At 45.9% G+C, this 19,985-nt stretch overlaps 1 protein-coding gene across 2 annotated transcripts in view; it reads right to left on the bottom strand.

Moving 5' to 3' along the window:
• Positions 1-19,985, bottom strand: part of BOC (BOC cell adhesion associated, oncogene regulated) — a 74,886-nt gene that overhangs the window by 24,277 nt on the left and 30,624 nt on the right. For both annotated transcript variants that reach the window (XM_039256646.1, XM_039256647.1), the window contains 2 exons: positions 10,715-10,890; positions 9,747-10,025 (listed from right to left, as the gene is read on the bottom strand). In XM_039256646.1, the coding sequence (XP_039112577.1) occupies positions 9,747-10,025; positions 10,715-10,799 (364 nt within the window). In that variant the 5' untranslated portion in view covers positions 10,800-10,890. The remainder of the gene's footprint in view (positions 1-9,746; positions 10,026-10,714; positions 10,891-19,985) is intronic.

Here is a 19,985-nt window from a genome sequence, read left to right as displayed (position 1 = left end):
AATACATTTGCTTTCATTAGGACTTTTTTCTGCCTATCCAATTGCACAAATAATTTTGGCTCCAAAAACTGTCTCCTGAGAGCCATGGAAACAGGACATGAAATTTCTCAAACACACTTTCTGATGAAAGCAAGGCATATGCTCTCTCTTATTTAAATAAAAACAGTCTCCATGGGTGTATAAAAAGGCCATGGCAGATGCCAAACACATTAGTTGTTGAACCTTGTGTTTCTTTCTTTCCCCCTTGAGTTGAGGTGAGGCTTGCACTCAGATCTGAGCAGTGAGAGAGGGCTGAGGACAGAGAAGGGATGAAAGAGCAAGGGGATGAGGGCAGAAGATCAAAATCAAGACTGGAGGTGGGCAGGAGAGGAGAGGGTATAAAGGGAAGAGTGGGGCAGCAAGAATGGAAAATAAAACGAACCTAGTTTGCAATGTCATTAAAATGATGTGCAATAAACTGGCCTAATGTTTCAGGAATTTCTTGGCCTGAATCATTAAAGAACTTTTTTAAAAAAGAAGTAAGAGAATACGAAATGTGATTAATCCTTGAAGGCAAGGCAAGGATGGGAGCCATGTCTCCTCCAAGTCTGGCAGCCAGATGCACAGAGATGTCTGTAGACCATCTCATCTATCTGACTTCAGTTCTGCACTGAGGTAGGGCTGGTTAGCAGAACTAGGGAGTTTCTTTTGGACTAGATGAGGGAATGAAATGGTCAGAAAAAACACACTTAAGAAAAAGAGAAGGAAAATAAAAGATTTAGTTGCCAGCAACCCACATCATACATATTTCTCTGATCAACCAAATATAAACTATAAACTTAGCAATGGGAAAATTAATGTGAATCCCGGTGGTCTGGGATCATGAGAGCCAGAACTGGATCCTGGCAGAGGGTTTGGCAGGCTGGCAGCCTGTACAGGAAGAGGGAGGGAAGAGAAAGTGGGAGGCCAAGGAACTCAGGAAGAATGGAGATGAGCACTTCAGCATGGTCCTCACATACAGAACTCTAGGTCGGAGAGGCAGGGGCGCTGCCCTAAGGCCACTGGGGCCCACAGTGGTTCTACTTTTTCTGCCCACACACCTGGGAACTACACATTCCTATAAGCAGTGATGGCTGCTGATGCCAACCACCCACCATCTTGGATAGCATCCCACGAAGTGTCTCGTAGGACACGGAGCCACATTCACTGGCATCTCCCTTCCAAGTTTCCAGAGGTTCCTCCAAACATCTCAGTTTCTTGTAAACAGACCTTTAGACTTGTAACCTCCACCAATTTTTTTGACTCCTCCCTGAATCTACTTGTATCTTCAACCTGTTTATACCCAGAGTTCTTGCTTCATCTTTTTTTTCTTTTTATTTCCTTAAGCCTTTTAATATATCAGGATTCGGTGAAGAAATCTTTGTTCACCTTTTGCATGCCCTTCTTGGCCTTCTGGACTTCAGACACATATTATCTAAGAGTCTTCCTCTTTCTAGACATTCCCTGAAGGCCCACTGTGTGCCAGGCCCTGTGGGAGGCCATGTGGTCACAGAGATGAGTGACAAAGTCCCTGCCTTCCAGGCAAAAGAGAGGGGCTATAGAAGTAGACACAGGATGGTAAGCAAGCTGGGAAGAGGTGACCCCACTCCAGACTTGGGAAGTTGAGGGTGTCAAGAAGATTCCTAGAGAAGTTACTCTCATCTTAAAAACTGAGAAGGAATTCGTTAACCTAAGGGAGATGGGAACGTTCTGGGAAAGGGAGTGGAGAGGACAGTGTTGTAGGCAGAGGGGACACCATTCCAAAAACACGGAGGAAGTGCAAGATGAGATGAGGAAATGGCAGAGTTTGGTGGGTCCAGAGGGGGAGGCTGAGAGACGAGCTTACGTGCGACACCACAGCCTAAGTCCTATTCTGTGATTCCTGGAGTCTTCACAGATTGGTAAGTAAAGGAACACAGTCACTCTACATTTAACATGATTTTTCCCTTGCCCCCCAAAATGCTGGTTTTGCCACAGCTAATGATTTCTTTTTCCCTTTGCCTACAGTTTTTCTTCACTCCTCAGTGATAGTCCTTTATCTTAGATGGGACACTGAACCACCTGCAGAGATTGTATTGTTCTCAGCGTTATTACTAGATTCCAGGAAAGGTTGTAAGTCTAAAAACAGGGCCAGAGTAGAAATCCCTAAATTTTTCCACACACAAAAAGGGTGAGCCAAGGGATTCATTTGTTCTCTTGATTTTTTTTTTTTTAAAGGAATCATCTTAATTCATGTTCCTTAGAGGGCTCCAGGATTTCAAGTGAGCTAATCAATGCTTCTCTCATCTTCCTATACAAAAGGCTTCCCAAAGTCTGTTCTGGCTCATTGAATTTATAGGTGGTACCAGCTCAACACACTGGAGGTCCTTCCCTTCTCTCCTCAATGAGAAGATGGACCTAAGATTTTACATAAGCATGTGGCTGTGTGTGCAAAGAACAGGCTGAGGGGCGGAGAAGGGTAGGAGTTCTAAGTGTGTCCTTGGTAGAAGATGCACTGTGGACTTGAGATCTTCTTTTGGTAAATTCTGACCATTGCTAAAGAGACAACTGGAATCCTGCCTATTTGGGGAAGAGAGTTACTGCCACAATGCACTGGGCTAAGTTCACATCACACCTTTGTCTGAGCACTTGCACTAGGCCTGACAGGATTAGTGTTGCCAAGGTCATTTGGAGATTTTTGAGTATAGGACAATTCTTGTGAGGTATGAATTTCTGCCTGTAACCAGTACACAACATAAAACATTAACAGGACTTCGGTTTATTACTATCAGGTATTACTTAGTTATTTCCTATTTAGATATTCAAGCTGCTCAGCTCCTTTTGGGTTGAAGCTGTCAATAATTTTATTGTCCAACTGGCAAAGCAAAACAAAACTTACAGTACGAAGCAGCTAAATTTCACCCTTAGGCTCATTCTCCCTTTCCAACTGTGTGTTCCCCACCGCAGAGCTGCCTCAGTCTCTCCCACTCAGCCTGCCAGTACTGGCAGCCCAGCTCTTGGTGGCAGACCCCTCCCCCTCCTGGACCAGCCCAGGAGGCCACCTGTGTTTCCTTTTCCTCCCCAGCTCTTCTCCCTGCCACCGCCCCTCCACTGCAAAGCAAAAGGCTTACACAGGATTCCCTAAGCTGCCTAAGCTAACAACAAATGTTTTTCCAACTTGGAGCCAATGGCTCCTTCTTGTTTTGTCAACAGAATCACTGGCTGGCTGAAGCAGACTGGTGGAGAGGAGTGGCACTGGAGAAAACGCTGAAGTTTCCTTTCTTAATCACAAAACACACATTCCCAAAGGGAAAAGAGAAACAGGGAGAAATGGGGTAGCAAGAGAGAGACAATCACCTGGTGGCTACATTCAGGATTTGACTGAACTCCCCATGGAATTACCTCACTCTGGAAATCAAACTCACTATGGAAGGGTTTGTACCATCCCAGAAAATGCACTGGGCTTAAACCAAAGTACACAATGCTAAGAGCTGAATTTAGTTGTAGGTCTGAGGAAGTACGAGAACTCAAAAAAATGATAAAGGTTGTCCCACACACAGTCTTTAAGGCTCAACTCCCAAGTCTTCCTCAATTCCTTGAAATTGAGATGAATCACCGTTAGCCTGAGATCCCAGTAAAATCCATTTATGTCTCTGTAGGGGAGTTCATGGGTTTGACTTGCTTTGTGGCTACCATGTTATTGCAGTCAATCTTCTCCATTAGGTTAAGAGCACCTCAAAGGCAAGGGTTCAGTCTTACGGTGCTCTGTTGGAATTCTGAACACTCCCCAATTCTCAGGACACCAATCTCCAAAATATCCACACACTGAACTCCGTGCTGGAGAATGGGTGCTTTACTATTCCCCAGTGGGACTTCCTCACCTCCAGCCTGCTGGCTTGCCCTGTGAAGTTTGGACTTAACAGCCTCCACAATCATGTGAAGCAATTCTTTAAAAGAAATCTGTTTTTCCTCTTATTTCCTTCTCCATATACCTATGCAGGCGTCCCTCATTTTATTGTACTTTATGGATACTGGGTTTTTGTTTTTTGGTTTTTTTTTTTTTTTACAACTTGAAGTTTTGTGGCAAGCCTACATCAAGTAAGTCTATTAGTGCCATCTTCCAATATCATTTGCTCATTTTCTGTGTCATATTTTATTCTCACAATATTTCAAATCTTTTCATCATCATTATATTTGTTATAGTGATTTGTGATTAGGGATTACAACTCACTGAAAGCTCAATTGATGGCTAGCGTTTTTAACAATGAAGTATTTTTAAATTAAGGTCTGTACTTTTTTAAGTCATAATGCTATTACACACTTAATAATGACAGTATAGTATAAATATAGCTTTTATACACATTAGGAGACCAAAAAATTTATTTGACTCACTTTCTTTTGAGTGGTCTGGGACTAAACTCACAATATCTCCAAAGATATTGCCTGTATGTGTAACAGGTTCAGCTCCTCTGGAGAGCCTGACCAAAACAGGGACAAAGCTAGAAATATTTATTTCTAATTTCTATCTTTCTAGATTTATTTATTATTTTTATAAATATTTAGTTGAGGGAGGAAGGAATAGAGAGGGAAGGAGAAGAAGAGAGAGAATCACAAACAGACTCTGCTATCAGCACAGAGCCCAATGAGGGGCTCAGACTTGCAGGCCACAAGATCATGACCTGAGCCAAAATCAAGAGTCGGACACTTAATGGACGGAGCCACCCAGGCGCCCCTAGAAATGTTGTAATAAAGACATGTCACCAGTGGTCCTTTACAGCCTATTCTAGTTCAGGGTCCAAGCCTAGAAGATCCTAAGAACTGTCTGATGGGAATCAGAGGCGGGGAGGGCTTACTGGCTTCTGTTTGTGGAATCACTGTGCCGAGGGCCAGGGTCAGCCCTGCTGGCCAGCACAAGCCAATGACTGGTTAGGAGAACAAGTAGTGGTGAGCCAGACGAAGCCGAAATGGGGCAGGTCTGTGGGCTATGGGCACAGCACGCAGTGCAAGGACACCACGGCTACTCTCCAAGGCAGCTAGGAGGTAGGAACCTGGGCTAGACATCGTGTATACACAAAAAGCTAAGAAACTTCGGGAGATGGGGTAGTTCTCTCTTCCCAACCCTCTGGCTTGGGTCTCACTAGGAGTGGAGGCTTCACCACTCCCTGGACTTGGTCTTCTGAAGGTTGCTCCCAGAATGGAGCTGGGCAGCACAGGGTGCGACACGGGCCCCAGAGCCTCCTGCGGGAGGGAGCTCTACAAAAGTGTGCCGACCAAAGGGGTGGAATTTATAAAATGCTTCAACATATTACTTTCATAGTAGCCAATCCACAAAAAACAAAAAACAAAAACAAAAACAAAACCCAAAAAACAAAAAATGAGAAAACCAGGAGACAGATGCTGTAATTATCACTGTTCACTTCATAGTTGTGGTAATCCAACCGATTTAGTGACTTGCCCAAAGTCACATCAACTTCTAGGGGAAAAGTTAAAACTTAAGCCCAAGGGATTTTTTTTTTAAGTTTCTTCCCCCGCTCACCCCCCCCCATATTAGTTTATCTCTTCAGTTTATTCATGGATTAAATGATGGTAATAAAGGGCCCCTGTCACCTTGTGAGCTTTCCTCAGAGTCAGTTGTAGAGACTTCTGCCTAAGGGGAGTGCCTTCCTTTCCAGTCAGCAGCCTCACCTTCTAAGGTCTGAGGGCAGAGAGAGAATAATTTAGGTATATGCCTGGGTCTTAGCACATAAAGGCCTTATAGAGGGGTTACAGATTGGTCTCAATTAAGCCAGCATTAGCTTAAGACTCCACATTAGCTCGAGGATTCAAGTTCCCAGCTATAGCATTATTACCCAGTTCCCACCTGTTGTATTTCCAACAACAAATGGGATATAGGGGTGATAGGATAATTGGCAGAATTAAAGGATAAAAAAATGGGAGAAAGTTACAAACGAAGAATTAAGTAAGAGTTTGAATTATTAGAGGTAAGGGATAGAAAGGAGCTTTCACACTGTATGCCACCTCTGATGAATTGTGATTACTTGCCAGGCTGTACTGAGAACAATTCTAAGGTGGAATCAGAGTACGGAAAAAACGAATATGGTGTCCACTGGCAAGGTCTGCTGTTGGTTCAGGTGCAGAGAGAGGAAGCACTTGAGCCACGTAGCGTGGTTGACCTCCTGTGTAAAGCTTATAAAAAAGGAGAAAGGAAGAAAGGAGATCAAAGCTAAAGTATCTCAAAAAGCAAGGATTAGACAAGGTGGTCTGAGGGCGGCATGAGCAACAAGAGAGATTTACCACAAAGTCTAGGTTCCGTAGGAAAACAAATTCTGCGCGGAGAAGTGGGATGGACACAACCACACAGAAAGAAGATGGCATTTACCCGTGTGGGTTCCACTTTACCTGAAGACCAGAGGCTGAGGTCAACAGCCAGGAGTGAAGTCCAAGAGTACCTCCAGCCTCCAGCAGTAAAAGAGATCTGTACCAAGAAAGTTCTGTCGGAGGCCTCCTCTCCACCCCTGAATCCTCAAGCCAGACCCCAGCGCCCACTATGGAAAGGTCCCAGGGATCTAGCACTTCACCAAGACACGGGAGGTGGCATCTTGCTAGGTAGGCCAAACAGCGAGTGCTCTGTCCGAGGATGAACATCTGAACGCATGCAGAAGAGGCCGGAGGGAAAGGAAGCCTTAAGTGGCCAGTGTGGGCGGGTGTGTGTGCGTGTGCATGGGCACGCCACTGCCTGGCCTTCCCTCTAAATGCAGACCAGGCCTCAGTAATCCCTTCACTGCTCAGCCTCCCTCCATAAGCCAACGAGCAAAACACAGCCCCCATTCTGCTCAGGAATGTGCTTTCGGAAACTTAATCTAACTGCCGAGTCTGGGCCAAATCCCCCATGGCACAAACCCAAAGACAGCACCCCATTCTGCCGCTGCTCCCGCCTTTTCACTGCCTCCTCCAAGCCTGGGAGGCTGCAGTTTCACCCCACTGACTCCCTGTTCTGCAGGACGCAGCCCCTCGAAGCCCGCTCTCACCATCTCCAGCACTTCTCCGGCCCTCTGGTCAGCTCCAAACATGTCACTTCTGATTCATGTCTCAGTGACGAGCCAACAGCTCTTGGCTTGCAAGCAAGACTCGCTGGGCTTCTGCACAAGCCTCCTCTTCTCTCACTGTGCCTTCTGGGTTGCACCCAAACCCTCCCCTTTGTGCTCACTGCCAACTGCAGATCCCTTCAAGCACCAGAGAAAGAAGTGGCCAGGAATTTTTTACAAATAAAAGCTAAAAATGGTCTCTCCTCACACAGATGCACCTTGAAGTAGAAGAAGGGCTCCACCATAAATCTTCGACTCTCCAACTATCCCTTCCTCCAAATAAAAGATTCAGCCTGGCTCCTAATTAGGCCAAATGAATGGTTATGGAGTTTCCTGAGTCTCCACAGACACGTGCTGACCATTTGCAGATGAGCAACCCTTGTAGATGAGCAGGATTATCCTTTAAAGGCATGAACACTGCTGAAAGGCACATCTTACTTGTAATAAGGAACCAGTGAAAGTGACTTAATTACACAGCAATAGAAAAAGTGCTCAGTACCTATGACAGAGCCCCTCAGAGGATGTTCTAGAGCCATTAGAAACCACAATCCTGCTCTGATGGGGGTTGGGGGAGACAGATGAACTAGTAAGGGATACGGGAAAACCTTCTAGAGTGATGGCCACACAGTGTACCCATATGAAAAAATGCATCAGGCTGTTAACCTATTAGTGCACTCTGCATACCTTATGGGACGCGCTTCATATCCAATACAAAAGAACAAGTAAATTTGGTCACATGGCCAACAAAAAAATGCTAATCACACAATGTCAAGTGGGAGAGAATAAGGATAGAAACTATATTCGCTAGTATCATTACAACACTGTGAAGGTAGGGGGATGCCATTATGCCAAGTCAAGTAAGTCAGAGACAAATACTCGTGGTTTCACTTATAGGTAGAATCTAAAAACTAAACAATAAACCATTCAAAGCAAGTATGAGTATGGATAAAGTCTGGAAGGGCATACTCCAAAATGGTAATGGTGGTTGTGTGGTGATGGTGGGCTGAGGGGAAATGTTACCTCCTATGAATTCTGTACTTTCTCTAATGCAGTTTTCATTATAATTTAAATATATAAAAAGAGGATATGATAGTAGGAAGAGTAGCTCTGACCTCAGCCCTTCTTGTAGGATGAGAGGACCGCTCCCTGCCCGCTACCCTCACTTAGCACCCCTCCAGCACCCTCCTTGCACCCACAAGCACAGTGAGGGTCTGCCTTCCTCCCGGAGCATACAGAGTATGAAGCCTGCTTCCCAGGGGCCTGGGGCTCAGATTCAATGGGCACTCCTTCTGCTACCACACAAACAGCTCTCACTTGGGAGGCTCCAAGATGCAGCCAGGCTCAGCCTGCACCCCTGGGGAGAGAGATGAGGAACCCTCCCCGCCTTCTCCCTTCTCTGAGAAAAGGGTGAGGCTGCCTGACAGCTTCCCAATAAAACAGGAATATTGCATGCCAGGAGGTTCTGTTCTGTTCTCTCCTGGAGTGAAGTCCCTCCAGAGACCCGGGAACCAGAGGGTTGCGGGGGGTGGGGGGGTTGGGGTGGGGGGGTGTCAGTCTTTCCTCCCCTGCTTTTCTGCTTCCCCATCTCCCCCCACTTTCCTCCCAGGCCTCACGCCTCACACCTCCCAAGGACCCCAAGTGAACTTTAAGGAGCATTTCACAAGTTTGCTGCTTTGGCATGACCCCTAACATACTCACTCAGGAGGAAGACAATGATGGTGACATGGAAGTCCAAAGCAAGGCTATCAGGGACAAGGGGACACGGCTAGGTCAGGAGGGAACAAGCTCTGGATATCTTCTCAACATTCTAATCCAAATACCACCAGCATCTCAACAAGCTTCCCTACTCCCCATACTTCAGGCTCCAGGAAAGAAGGGGTCCTTCTTATTATATGCTGGCCATAGACTCCACATAGAAGGACGGGTGCTGGGGCTGCAGCCTTCTGAGGTTTATTTCGTCAGTTAAGTCTGGTCTCCCGTATGTACAATGGGTAGAAAAGCAGGGGATGTGTGCCTTGCACCTGGGTACCATAACATCCCCACATGGTAATTATATATTAAGAGGAGTATAAAGTCTTCTCCCCGCATCCCCCTTGGACCAAACCATCCCCCCAATCTCATCCTCTTTTCGGTTCGCTTTACCCTTCATCAGTTTCCTTTTCGTTGTGTTCTTCTATTTGTATCCCAGGCATGTGGACTGTGTCTCCCCCAGGACAGGAGGTCTGGTGTGGGACAGGCAGCTCTGCTCAGACTACACACAGCCGTGTATGTGCGCTGACTGTAACCGCCATGAGGATGGAGTGTGGGGGACAGAGGACCAGGGGTGGCTGGCACAAGCAACCCCAGATAACCACGCAGAAAGGCACTGCACGGCCCAGTTCGCCTGCACAAACAGTTCTAACACATCGAGTTCCCCTCTTTCTAGACACCCTCTGCAGACACTGTCCCTACTCAGCACAGCTTCCCCAGGGCACAATGGTCCCCCACCATCGGTGCAGCTAGGCAGCTACCACTCTCTGGTTTGAAATTTCAAATTGTAAGGCCCTCTTTTATAGGACGACAAATGACACGAGTAGGGGTATGAATGACCTGGGGGAGGGAGCGAGAATGGGAGAGAGCCAGAGAGAGGGCACCGTGGCAGGAGAGCAAAGGAACAGCACTCACTGGCTAGCGTCACAGTGGCCGGCACGCTGGCCACGGCTCCCGCAGGCATGCGGGCCACACACTGGTACCGTCCCACGGTGTAGTTGCTGAGGGCAGTGACGACGAGGGTCCCGCGGGTGATGAGGATGCCCAGAGCATCATCCGAGCCGTTCAGCTCCTTCCCGTTCAGGCGCCATGTGGCGTTCATCCACGGGGGCTCCACTACGCAGCCCAGGATCACAGTTCCTCCGAGCTTCTGGACGGTGGAAGAGGGCTGGACAGTGACCTGAGGGACCTGGTCTGGAGGAAGAACAGGGACGTGGCAATGAATAGACACCCTCCATGAAACCAATAACACGATCTTTTTAGAAGCCCAGCCCCCAGGCAGCCTTTCAGAGCCCAGCAACCCAGAGGGGTTGGTCTTTCTCTGGAGAACTCTACTGTCCATAGGTCTAGTCCCCAACCTGTGCTTGTTCTCAAAGGTGGACTGCCATGGCAGCATGGTGTAAAGGCAAGAGCATAGGCTCTGGAGTTGGGTGGAACTGGGCCCAAATCCCAGTGCCATGGCTTCCGAGCCAGGTCACTTTTGCCTTTTTGTGTCTCCATTTCTTGCCTATAAAACAGGGCTAGTACTACTTGCCTTACAGGTTGTTGTGAAGCTCACAAATAATGCACATAAACTGCCTGCTGTGGGCTCATATAATAAGTGCTCAATAAAAGGCAGTTCTTATTACTCATTCTCCTCTGGTATATATTTGAAATGATGACAATACTAAAATATAACCGATACGATCTTGCCAAGATGATTTGTCATCTTGTATTACTGAGTCTGTCCCTTGAGGCCAGTGGGAATGAAGTGTTCTTTGAAATCCAGGAAAAGGAAGGCCTTTTTAAAGGGTTACTACTGAATGTGTAATACTTCTACTTGACATGAGGGACAAATATTCTTCTAAGACAGGCAGGCTGAGAAAGGGAAGGAAAGCACTCACTCAAATCAGCAAAGCAGCCTGCTGTGGCTAAAAGGAGGCAAGTGAGGGTGACCTCGGGCCTTTTTCCTCTCCAAGTCGTCATCATCCCATGCAGCACGGTGTCACAAAGGGTCCAAGCCAATGTCCCATAAGCCACTGGAGTCACTCAAAGGGCTCCCACAATCCCCTGCACCACTCTGTCGTGAGAAAGAGAGAAATGGCTATGGTGAGTGAGGCTGCCCGGGATGCCACTGTGATAGCCACAGCACCGGGTTTTGTCCCCTTGCCCCCTACCTCCGTCACACAGGCTGGCAACATTCAGACTGTTGACCTGACTGGCTGCTGGAAGACCAAGGAATGCTGTCATGTCACTTCTCATCTTAAAGAAGCTTCTTTTAACTAGACGCTTTGAGTTAGAAGGGAATTTTATTGTGGTACAAGAGTTAAAGGCTCGTCCAGTGTGCCTGCAGCAACAAGGGCAGGGAGCCAGGAGTAGAGGGGGCTGGACCTGCAGCTGCGTCCAGGGCTCCAGGCAGTGAGCACCTCACACACATGCTGGAAAGGATGACGTGATCTTTACCATTTGCTTGCAGGAAGCCGGATGTCCACGGTCACATGGCATGCCATGCTGCTGGTACAAGACCTGTAGACAGCACTGTCATGCATGCCAAACCCCTTATTTAGGGGAGGTTACTAATGAATCTTGAAATCTCAGGGACTCCAGGAAGATCTCCTGTTTTGGTTCACCCCTGGCTCTTCACCCATATTCCTATCAACTCTGTCGATTCCTGGAATTGACCTATCCTCCCTTAGGCTTGTGTGTAACCTCTACTCCCCCAAACACAAACACAGACAGAAGTCACATGTCACCAGGCCCCTCACATTCTCTCTGCCCCTGGGTGCTAGAATCCTAGTGCTTTCCATCTCCACAAAATCTGTACTTTTGACCATTGTCTGTGTTGCAACTCCACCCTCAGAACAATGTCACTTTGAGGCTCTAGTCTACACTGTACCTCCAACTACTCAATGATGCATCTCAGCTCTCAGCCACCCTCTTACTGCCTGCCTGGAGCTTTAACTCTGCGTCTTCCACAGCAGTATTTCCTTATGCCTCCGTCCTTAAGCTACGGTCCCTAAAAGACTCACCAAATTACATGGAGGCAAGTGTCCATTCTAACACATACCTCTGTCATGGCTTAAATCAAGAGTCGCATCTATTGTTGTTGTAATTACAGAACTGTTGTCCTTACAGAACATTAGGCCAACAAGGCCAACATCCTTATTAGGCAGACAGACATTAGAATGAACTTCAGATAACATCAAAGGCAACATGTCAATGATCTAGACAGTGGATGTATCTTCCTGAACCCTGCGCATGTGCCAATATATATGGTATATTTCCAGGAAAGTGATCTGTGTTCAGATCACTAGCTAAGCTGCCCAGTTGAGAGAAATATTGTGCCTACCAGTCTCTGGAGTTCTGGCCACCTATATAGTCTGTTGTAAGAGCTCATCTTCAGCCTTCCAACCCTATCACTCCCAACATGCAGATGGAAGGCTGGGCTTCAAGACTCATGCTCTGTTCCAGGAAGTGCTTGGGATTTGCCCAACCTTTCCCTTCTCTAAGCTCCTTTGGTTTTATCACCTGGCTAAGTTAGGAGGGTCACCCTTGCTCTGTCCAACAAGCACCCCTCCAAATCAGATCTGGGCCGCAGCCCCACACTGACATCCAGAATGTTTTCCAAGACAGAGTTCTTTTCCCTGGATTTTTTTTTTAATATTTTTATTTATTTCTAGGAGAGAGAGAGAGAAAGACAGTGTGAGCAGGGGAGGGTCAGAGAGAGAGGGAGATACAGACTCTGAAATAGGCTCCAGGCTCTGAGCTGGCAGTCAGCACAGAGCCCGACGCGGGGCTCGAACCCACGAACCGCGAGATCATGACCTAAGCGAAAGTCGGACGCTTAACCGACTAAGCCACCCAGGCGCCCCTCTTTTCCCTGGATTTTTAATCCCTGCCTCTGCTTCATGTCTTGGAACGTCAAAGGGCCTCCGAGACTCCTCCATTGCTCTGGAAAGGTCAAGGGGGCATTTTCTAAAGGAGGTTTGAAAGAAAATTTTTAAGGAAGTTTTTCAAAAGGTTTTCCTGTCAAGTTAAAATAATCTTGTGTGTAGAGAGAAGACACAAAAGATTACTCTTTTTCAGACAACCCACTAAGTTATGTTATCAGCAAAGTGCAATTAAGGAAAAAGTGGCAAGGGGTGAGTATGGCTGTGGGGCAGCAGTGGGGGGAGCAGTGGCGCATGAGCTCTTTGCACAAGGTCCTCTTTCAATCTTCATACAAGTTCTACAAGGTGGGGATTGTTACCCTCCATTTCACAGGTGAGGAAGTTGAGTCCAGGAACCAAGTAAGTTGCCCAAGTTCCCAGAACCAGAGACCTGGACTGAAACCCAGGTTGGGCTCTTTTCAAAGCTCTGTACTTTTAACCACAATAGGAGCCTTTTCACATTCTTTCTATCCATGCTCTGCACCTGGTGGGTGCTTAGCAGACAGAGTTGGAAGAAGTGTGATGTAGAATGGGGAGGGATTTTAACAGTGATTTCCAGAGGAAAACTGCATTAATAGATTTATAAACTAATACTAAAAAGCAAGCTTTTGGTGTCCTTTAAATTTTCCAGCTACTGGTTTTAATTCTCTATTTTCTCCCAACGAAGTAGCATGTGTCTAGAACACTGCATGAATTACCAAGTAGAGGACTATAGGGAACTTGATCCTGATGTGTTCCAGTTTCCTCAACTCCTTCAGAAGATTGTTCACACCTGTTGCATCCCTGCCCCCAAGAAAGGAAGGATATAAATACAAAGCAATAAAGGGCAAAGAGAAGACAAGCAGACAAAGAGGACTGTAGGGGGGTGATTGTTTCTTACCTGAGCACAGAGGGGCTCCAGAGGTGTTTGGGTTGTAAAGTCGACAAAGGTTTTACTGAGGAAATTCAGCCCAGACCCCCTCCTGCTTAACGAGGACCAGACAAACAATTACTGTTACTTCTGCACCCTTGGTAATTTATAGGATTCAAAATAGAAACAGACCCCACTTTTGCTGTCGGCCACTGGCCACCATCCTGCTTTTAAAACAACCAGGAGAAAGAATGGATTGGAGCAGGGGGAGGGAGTGAGAAGATGCAGGTATCTCAAGAGGGAGAAAGGAGTTAACTCCTTAATCCCCACGATGGAGCTGTAAGCAGATACCACTTATGGACCCCAAAGGTCACATAGAATCTCATTCACAAAAAGCAGAACTCTGACACCAGTAGGGAAGCAGGGATCACTGCAACTGTGATGCATATATTTAGCAGCTGGGAAAACTGAGTCGCTTCCTGGACCAAGTTACCTAGTGAGCTTGGTCTAGAAAGATAATTCCAGAGACCTAAGTTTCTCAGAATTTTGTGGTGATGATAAAGATAAAAGGCAACTAAGGCTTACTTGGAATACCTAACTGCAGTGTAGCTCTGTCCCACTGTGAAATGAACAAGGTACAATTTCAAAGTTGGTTGAAGGCAACAGTAAGGCCTATTATTTTTCTTGGCAAACTAGGTCTAGATCCTTCTCATTTTCTATGCATTTTCTCAGAAAAAGGGGAAAAATCAGAAGCAGAGGAAAGGGAAAACAAATTCTTGACAAGAATTGCTGATTGAGGCCTAGGTACTTGCTCTTTTTAAGGGTTATTTGGACACGAAAAAGAAAAGGTATCTGAGAAATTTAACTGTTGACATACAGGTTCCCACTGAAATAATCTCCACCAAGCAGACGTTTCTGAAACTTTCCAAAAACAACAACAACAGAATATATTTCTGGGGTTGAGACCAATGAGAAATTATAGCCTCAGAGTATTTATTTTGTGAGAAAATTACAAACAACTGAGAATCAATCAAAAGCAGGGGGCAGCCAGCTCCACCTTCTCCCAAGAGGACTGGCTGGAGCACAAGTGAGACAGGGCACGGGTGGCCACATGTCATCCCTGACCCCCAGGGCCCTGCCAACGGAAGCCTTCCTCGTCTTAAACACAAAACCCACCCTTTGGATGTCCTACGACCATTAACCAAGATGAGCTAACCAGAAGAGCATGTGATCTAGCAGATACCATAGAGGGACCTATTTCTAAACAACAACAACAACAACAAAAACCCATAAAACATTCTTTCAGTGACAAGATATGACAAAGTTTTGTTCCATTCGTTGAGGGGGATTAGCTACATGAGAAAAGAAATATTTCTTTAAAAAATTTTTTTAATGTTTATTTATTGTTGAGAGACAGAGACAGGACACATATGGGGGAGTGTCAGAGAGAGAGGGAGACACAGAATCCGAAGCAGGCTCCAGGCTCTGAGTTGTCAGCACAGACCCTGACACGGGGCTCAAACCCACAGACTGTGAGATCATGACCTGAGCTGAAGTTAGACGCTCAACGCACTGAGCCACCCAGGTGCCCCAAAAAAGAAATATTTCTGACCCCAAATTACATTTTTTTTTTTTTTTGCATGTTCCCAATTCTGTAGAGTAAGATTCACTTTTCCCAAAGGTCTTTGAGGGCAGGGAGAAGATTTGGTCATAAGACATGACGCCAAGTGGCTGTGGGAAGTGGGATGGTGATGAGCGCTGGCAGCCCCCTGGCCTCAAGAAAGAGGGTGTGCTCCTGCCTCGAGGACTGGCATTGGGGGGAATCTCAAGGAAACAAGTGATTTTAATTCTCAGAGGGCTGAAGATGTGAGTTTAAACAGACTTAGGAGAAGGGTTTTAAAAAAGGTCATTTTTACTTAGGGGCGCCTGGGTGGCTTAGTCGGTTAAGCGTCCGACTTTCGCTTAGGTCATGATCTCGCGGTTCGTGGGTTCGGGCCCCGCGTCAGGCTCTGTGCTGACTGCCAGCTCAGAGCCTGGAGCCTGTTTCAGTCTGTGACTCCCTCTCTCTCTGACCCTCCCCTGCTCACGCTGTCTCTCTCTCTCCTAGAAATAAATAAAACATTAAAAAAAATTTAAAAAAAAAGGTCATTTTTACTTAAAAAGTTGTATGTTTACCCACAGACCTAATTAAAAAGAAAAATTTTTAATTAGGAGAGACCTCAGAGAAAATGAAATAATAGCTTAGAATAACACCTATGGGTAAGGAGTGTTCTAAATGAGAAAAGCAAGGAGTAGAGGCTAAGTGATTTGCAGAAGGTCTCCCAGCTAATTAAGAGATTTAGGGCTCCAAGTCAGGCCTTCAGACTCCTGGTCCCGGGCTTTCTCAACTATTCCAATACTGCCTCCCAGCAAACAGCTTCTGAGGTCATATTTACCAACTGCTTGGAACTACTTTTAGAATTAAATTTGGAATATTTTTAAATCTACTTTCTTATGCAGAAAAATGATGTCACTGGGATCATTATCTGTAACTTTCTCTGTTGTTATTTTTATTCTTTTACCATTTACATCCTAATCTAGAACAATCTCTTACTGTTCTTAACAGAATTTTCTGCAATGGTGAAAATATTTGTACTGTAAGCGCTAGTCACTAGCCACTTGTGGCTATCAAATACTTGAAGTGGCTAATGTGAGTGAGGAACCAAAATTTTAATGTAACCATATAGGGCCAGTGGTTACCACATCAGGCAGTATAGTTCTAGACTGAGATGATGTCAAACAGGAGAGAACAGCAAAGATTTGATGTTCCTAAGTTTGAGCCATACTCTAGCCAGCCCCTAAATATATTTCTAGCTTCTTTCTTGTACAAATTTTGTGTGTCTATTAAAAAATTATGTATATTATGATTTTACTACTATTGAAGACAGCATGTAAGTCACTGCACTACAAGATGGATTCTGTCCTGAGGAACTTACAGCTTGGGGCATTAAGTCAGCCAGTGTTCAACAAATAGCCATAAGCTCCTCATTTCCCAGCTGCAGTAGAGCCATGTGACAAGTGATGGCCTATCAGTGTAAGTAGAACATGTCAGGTGTCACTTCTAGGCTAAGGCTGTTAAGAGCTACAGAACCAGAGTTCTGCTTCCATTTCTCCTTTTCTCTGACCCTGGTGACCATGTCACAGGTTTCAGAAAGCAGAGCTGAAAGAAGTGCTCTGAGATGAAAGCTACGAGATGAAAGAAGTCAAGCAATCCAGGACAGGAGAAAAAATAAGCCATTGTTGCACAAAACTGCTGAAATTTTGGGGATTACTCTCGTGTAACAACTTTAGCATTCTTTACTCTAAAACCTTAACTGATCACCAATTCAATCACTGATGGAAAGCAGCACGTGAGATCAGAGGGAGGGGAGCGTTTTCAACATTGGGTCTTCAGGAAAGTTTTTCTGGATAAAGTGTTTGGAAGGCCTCCTGGGATATGCATATGTACAGAGCTGAGGGCAAGGGGGGTGGGAGAGATCTGTTTGGAGGAAGGTACATCAAGTGATTTGGCTGTTACAGAAGGCTTATCTTCTTGAACAGTGCTCTCCCCGATTTTCTGATCTTGCTTTCTTAGGGGTAAAATATTCTAGGTAAATATTCCCAATACATTCACATTTATTCATAAACTAAATTCATGGGCTGCCAAACTAAAGTTTAAAACGAGTAGGCAAAAGTGAAACCATGTTTTAATGACTTGTTAATCATGATTCTTTTATAATGTAATTAAAGCTAATAGCTTAAGACAGAAAGCCTATTTATGGTTAGGTGCGTCACTAACAATATGGATGTAACCTCTTTCAAACAGTGGCCCTGAATGTTAAATATTTTGTTAACTTCTCATCGGATACGGTTCCATTATCATTGTTTTTACTTCCTTATGTGGCTTGAAGAGGGTCAGCTCTGTTTTCTTCCTGTGAGCATGTGCTTTCATCATCTGCCTATTCTTCTACCATAGTTTCTTTGAAGCAAGCTCTTTAAGTCACCTGTCCTTTCATGAGCGTTATTTTAGTTAAAACTAAATTATATAAATTATAAATCCACTTAAGAGAGCAGGAAAACTGGGAAGTGAATAAGCAAGTGTGGTCCCCACTGTCTCACCATGGAGATCTTTTGCTACTGTTGTGACACATCACTGTGTGATACAGACTAAAGGCACCACTGTTACCCTAACATTAAATATCAGGAAAGCTGAATTTCTTTCCTCTTCAATGTAATTTCTTCTATTTCTCCCATGGAGACTTCTAGTTTGGAGACTTCCAGAAGAATGGAAAGAGGAAAGGTAGGAAACTGAGATCAGGGTCATGGTACTGAAGACGAGGGAAAAGAATTTTAAATTACCACCACAGACAGAGGGGGGCTATTGATGGTTTTTGAAAGGGGAATATATAACCAAATGGCATTTGCACAACCTGGGCTCTTCATTCAATGAGCCCAAAATTTATAATGAGCTGCTAACCAACATGCCCAAAGTCTACTTCCACTCCGGAGGCAAATCACTTTACCACCCATGGAACTAGAAAAGAGTCTAGACACACCAGCTTGGTTCTGCAGAGGAATCTCTTCCCTACCCCACCCCCCCCAACTTCTCCCTCTCCCCAGAGAGGCCACCTCTGCCTTCTGAGGACGATGGTCTCTTGATTTGCCCATTGGACAAATCTAATTCTCTCTCACCTCCACCACTTGAGGAAAAATTTCCCGGGGGAGTCACATTTCTTTGTCACTCATACCCCTTCCTTAAATTTCTCTTTAATGAAATTTTTAAAAAATCTAGCCATAAAGGGTGGGGAGGAACCCACAACCCTTAAGAGAAAAGGAAAACCACTTCCTTTCTTCTACACTCCCTTCTCAATTCCCCCACCCCATTCCATATAAATTCAATTTGACAACCCTGCTAATTGGATAAACACAGCTCCTACACTCCTAGAAAGCCATTCCCTTTTCTTTCTTTTTTTTTTTTTTTTTTGTTTTTGGAGGGCTCAAAACAGGGTGATTGTACCCTTCTTTAACAGGAATTCCATCTGCTTTATTTCTCCCTCTCCATTCACCACTCCTCGTGAATATTTATGAGGCCTTCCCTCCTAGCCTATCCCCTTTCCACCCCACCTCCACCCACCTTCCTCCCTCAACCTCCCTCTCCCCACCCTGCCTCTAGCCTCCTCTCCCTTCCCTCGGAGGGACAAAAACCTTCCAAATTCCCCCCCACCCCCCCACTCCTTGCTTTAGATAAACACAGGCAGTGTCAAGTGTGAGGAATAGGGGGGGGTGGGAGGGGGTTCAACTGCCAGTCAAGCCCCCGGCCTTCAATGAGGCCCAGGGGCCTACCCTAATCTGCTGCATGCTTGCCATATGGGGGCTGTGTTGCCCTGGGAAACACTAACAGGCAGAACGGAGCTTAATAGAGTCCATATTCATTGTAATGCAGTGAGATAGCTCAAGGCACCACTGCCCCTTCGGTCCAGTTTCATTCTTCTGCTTTCTTCTTTCTTTCTGGTTTTCCTCCCTTTCTCTTTCTTTCTTCCTTGCAAAAGGAATGGGTCCCCAGAGAGCTCTAGCCTGGAGAGGCCTCAGCTGGCAGAAAGGCTGGGCTTTGGGGTTGGGAATGACAGTGCTGGGGTGGGCAGTAGAGTTGGTGGGGAGAGGTGAGAAGTGGGGGCTCCCAGGGCAGCTGAGTGGGGAAAGAGGCTCAGCACCTGCCAGGGGACATGTGCACAGACTTGAGTCTGTGTAAGAGATATGGTGGGTGGTGGGTATATATGGCCCAATAGGACCTTGGAGCAGAGAAACCTTCACATTTATTCTGCTATCTACGCCTAGGTTTCCCAACATCACCCCCAATCTCCAATCCCAGTCAATTTAAGGTCATTAAAGCCAGTGACACCTACCTCCCTGAGGTGTTGGACCTCTGGCCAATTCCCAGCTCTCCTCAATTGCCTTAAAAAGTCACAGGCAATGTAATGGGATGAAACCACTTAAAATAAATCCCCCTAGGGGCAGAGGACCCACCAGCCTGCCATGTTGGGGCCCACTTCCTCCTCTGGCTCTTTGGCACTGAGGAAGAGATGGCAGCCATAGTCTGCCAGAGCCAAACTAGGGCATACAGGCCCTTTGCATTGAGGGAGTGGGCTCTCTAGCAGATTAAGCCTTGTCATAAGTATATCTGCTGGAAGTGGGACTTGGGGCTCCCGGAGATCAGAAGTGATCCTTCCTTGGTTAATATCCAGAATCTATAAGGAACTCACCAAACTACACGCCCGAAAAACAAACAACCCAGTGAAGAAATGGGCAGAAGACATGAACAGACACTTCTCCAAAGAGGACATCCAGATGGCCAACAGACACATGAAACGATGCTCAGCA

The sequence above is a fragment of the Hyaena hyaena genome, unplaced genomic scaffold (assembly GCF_003009895.1).
Source record: "Hyaena hyaena isolate Hyena2069 unplaced genomic scaffold, ASM300989v1 scaffold_582, whole genome shotgun sequence".
Classification (NCBI taxonomy): Eukaryota; Metazoa; Chordata; class Mammalia; order Carnivora; family Hyaenidae; genus Hyaena; species Hyaena hyaena.
The sequence above is the reverse complement of the archived record's forward strand: the minus strand, read 5'-3'. Positions and strand labels throughout refer to the sequence as shown.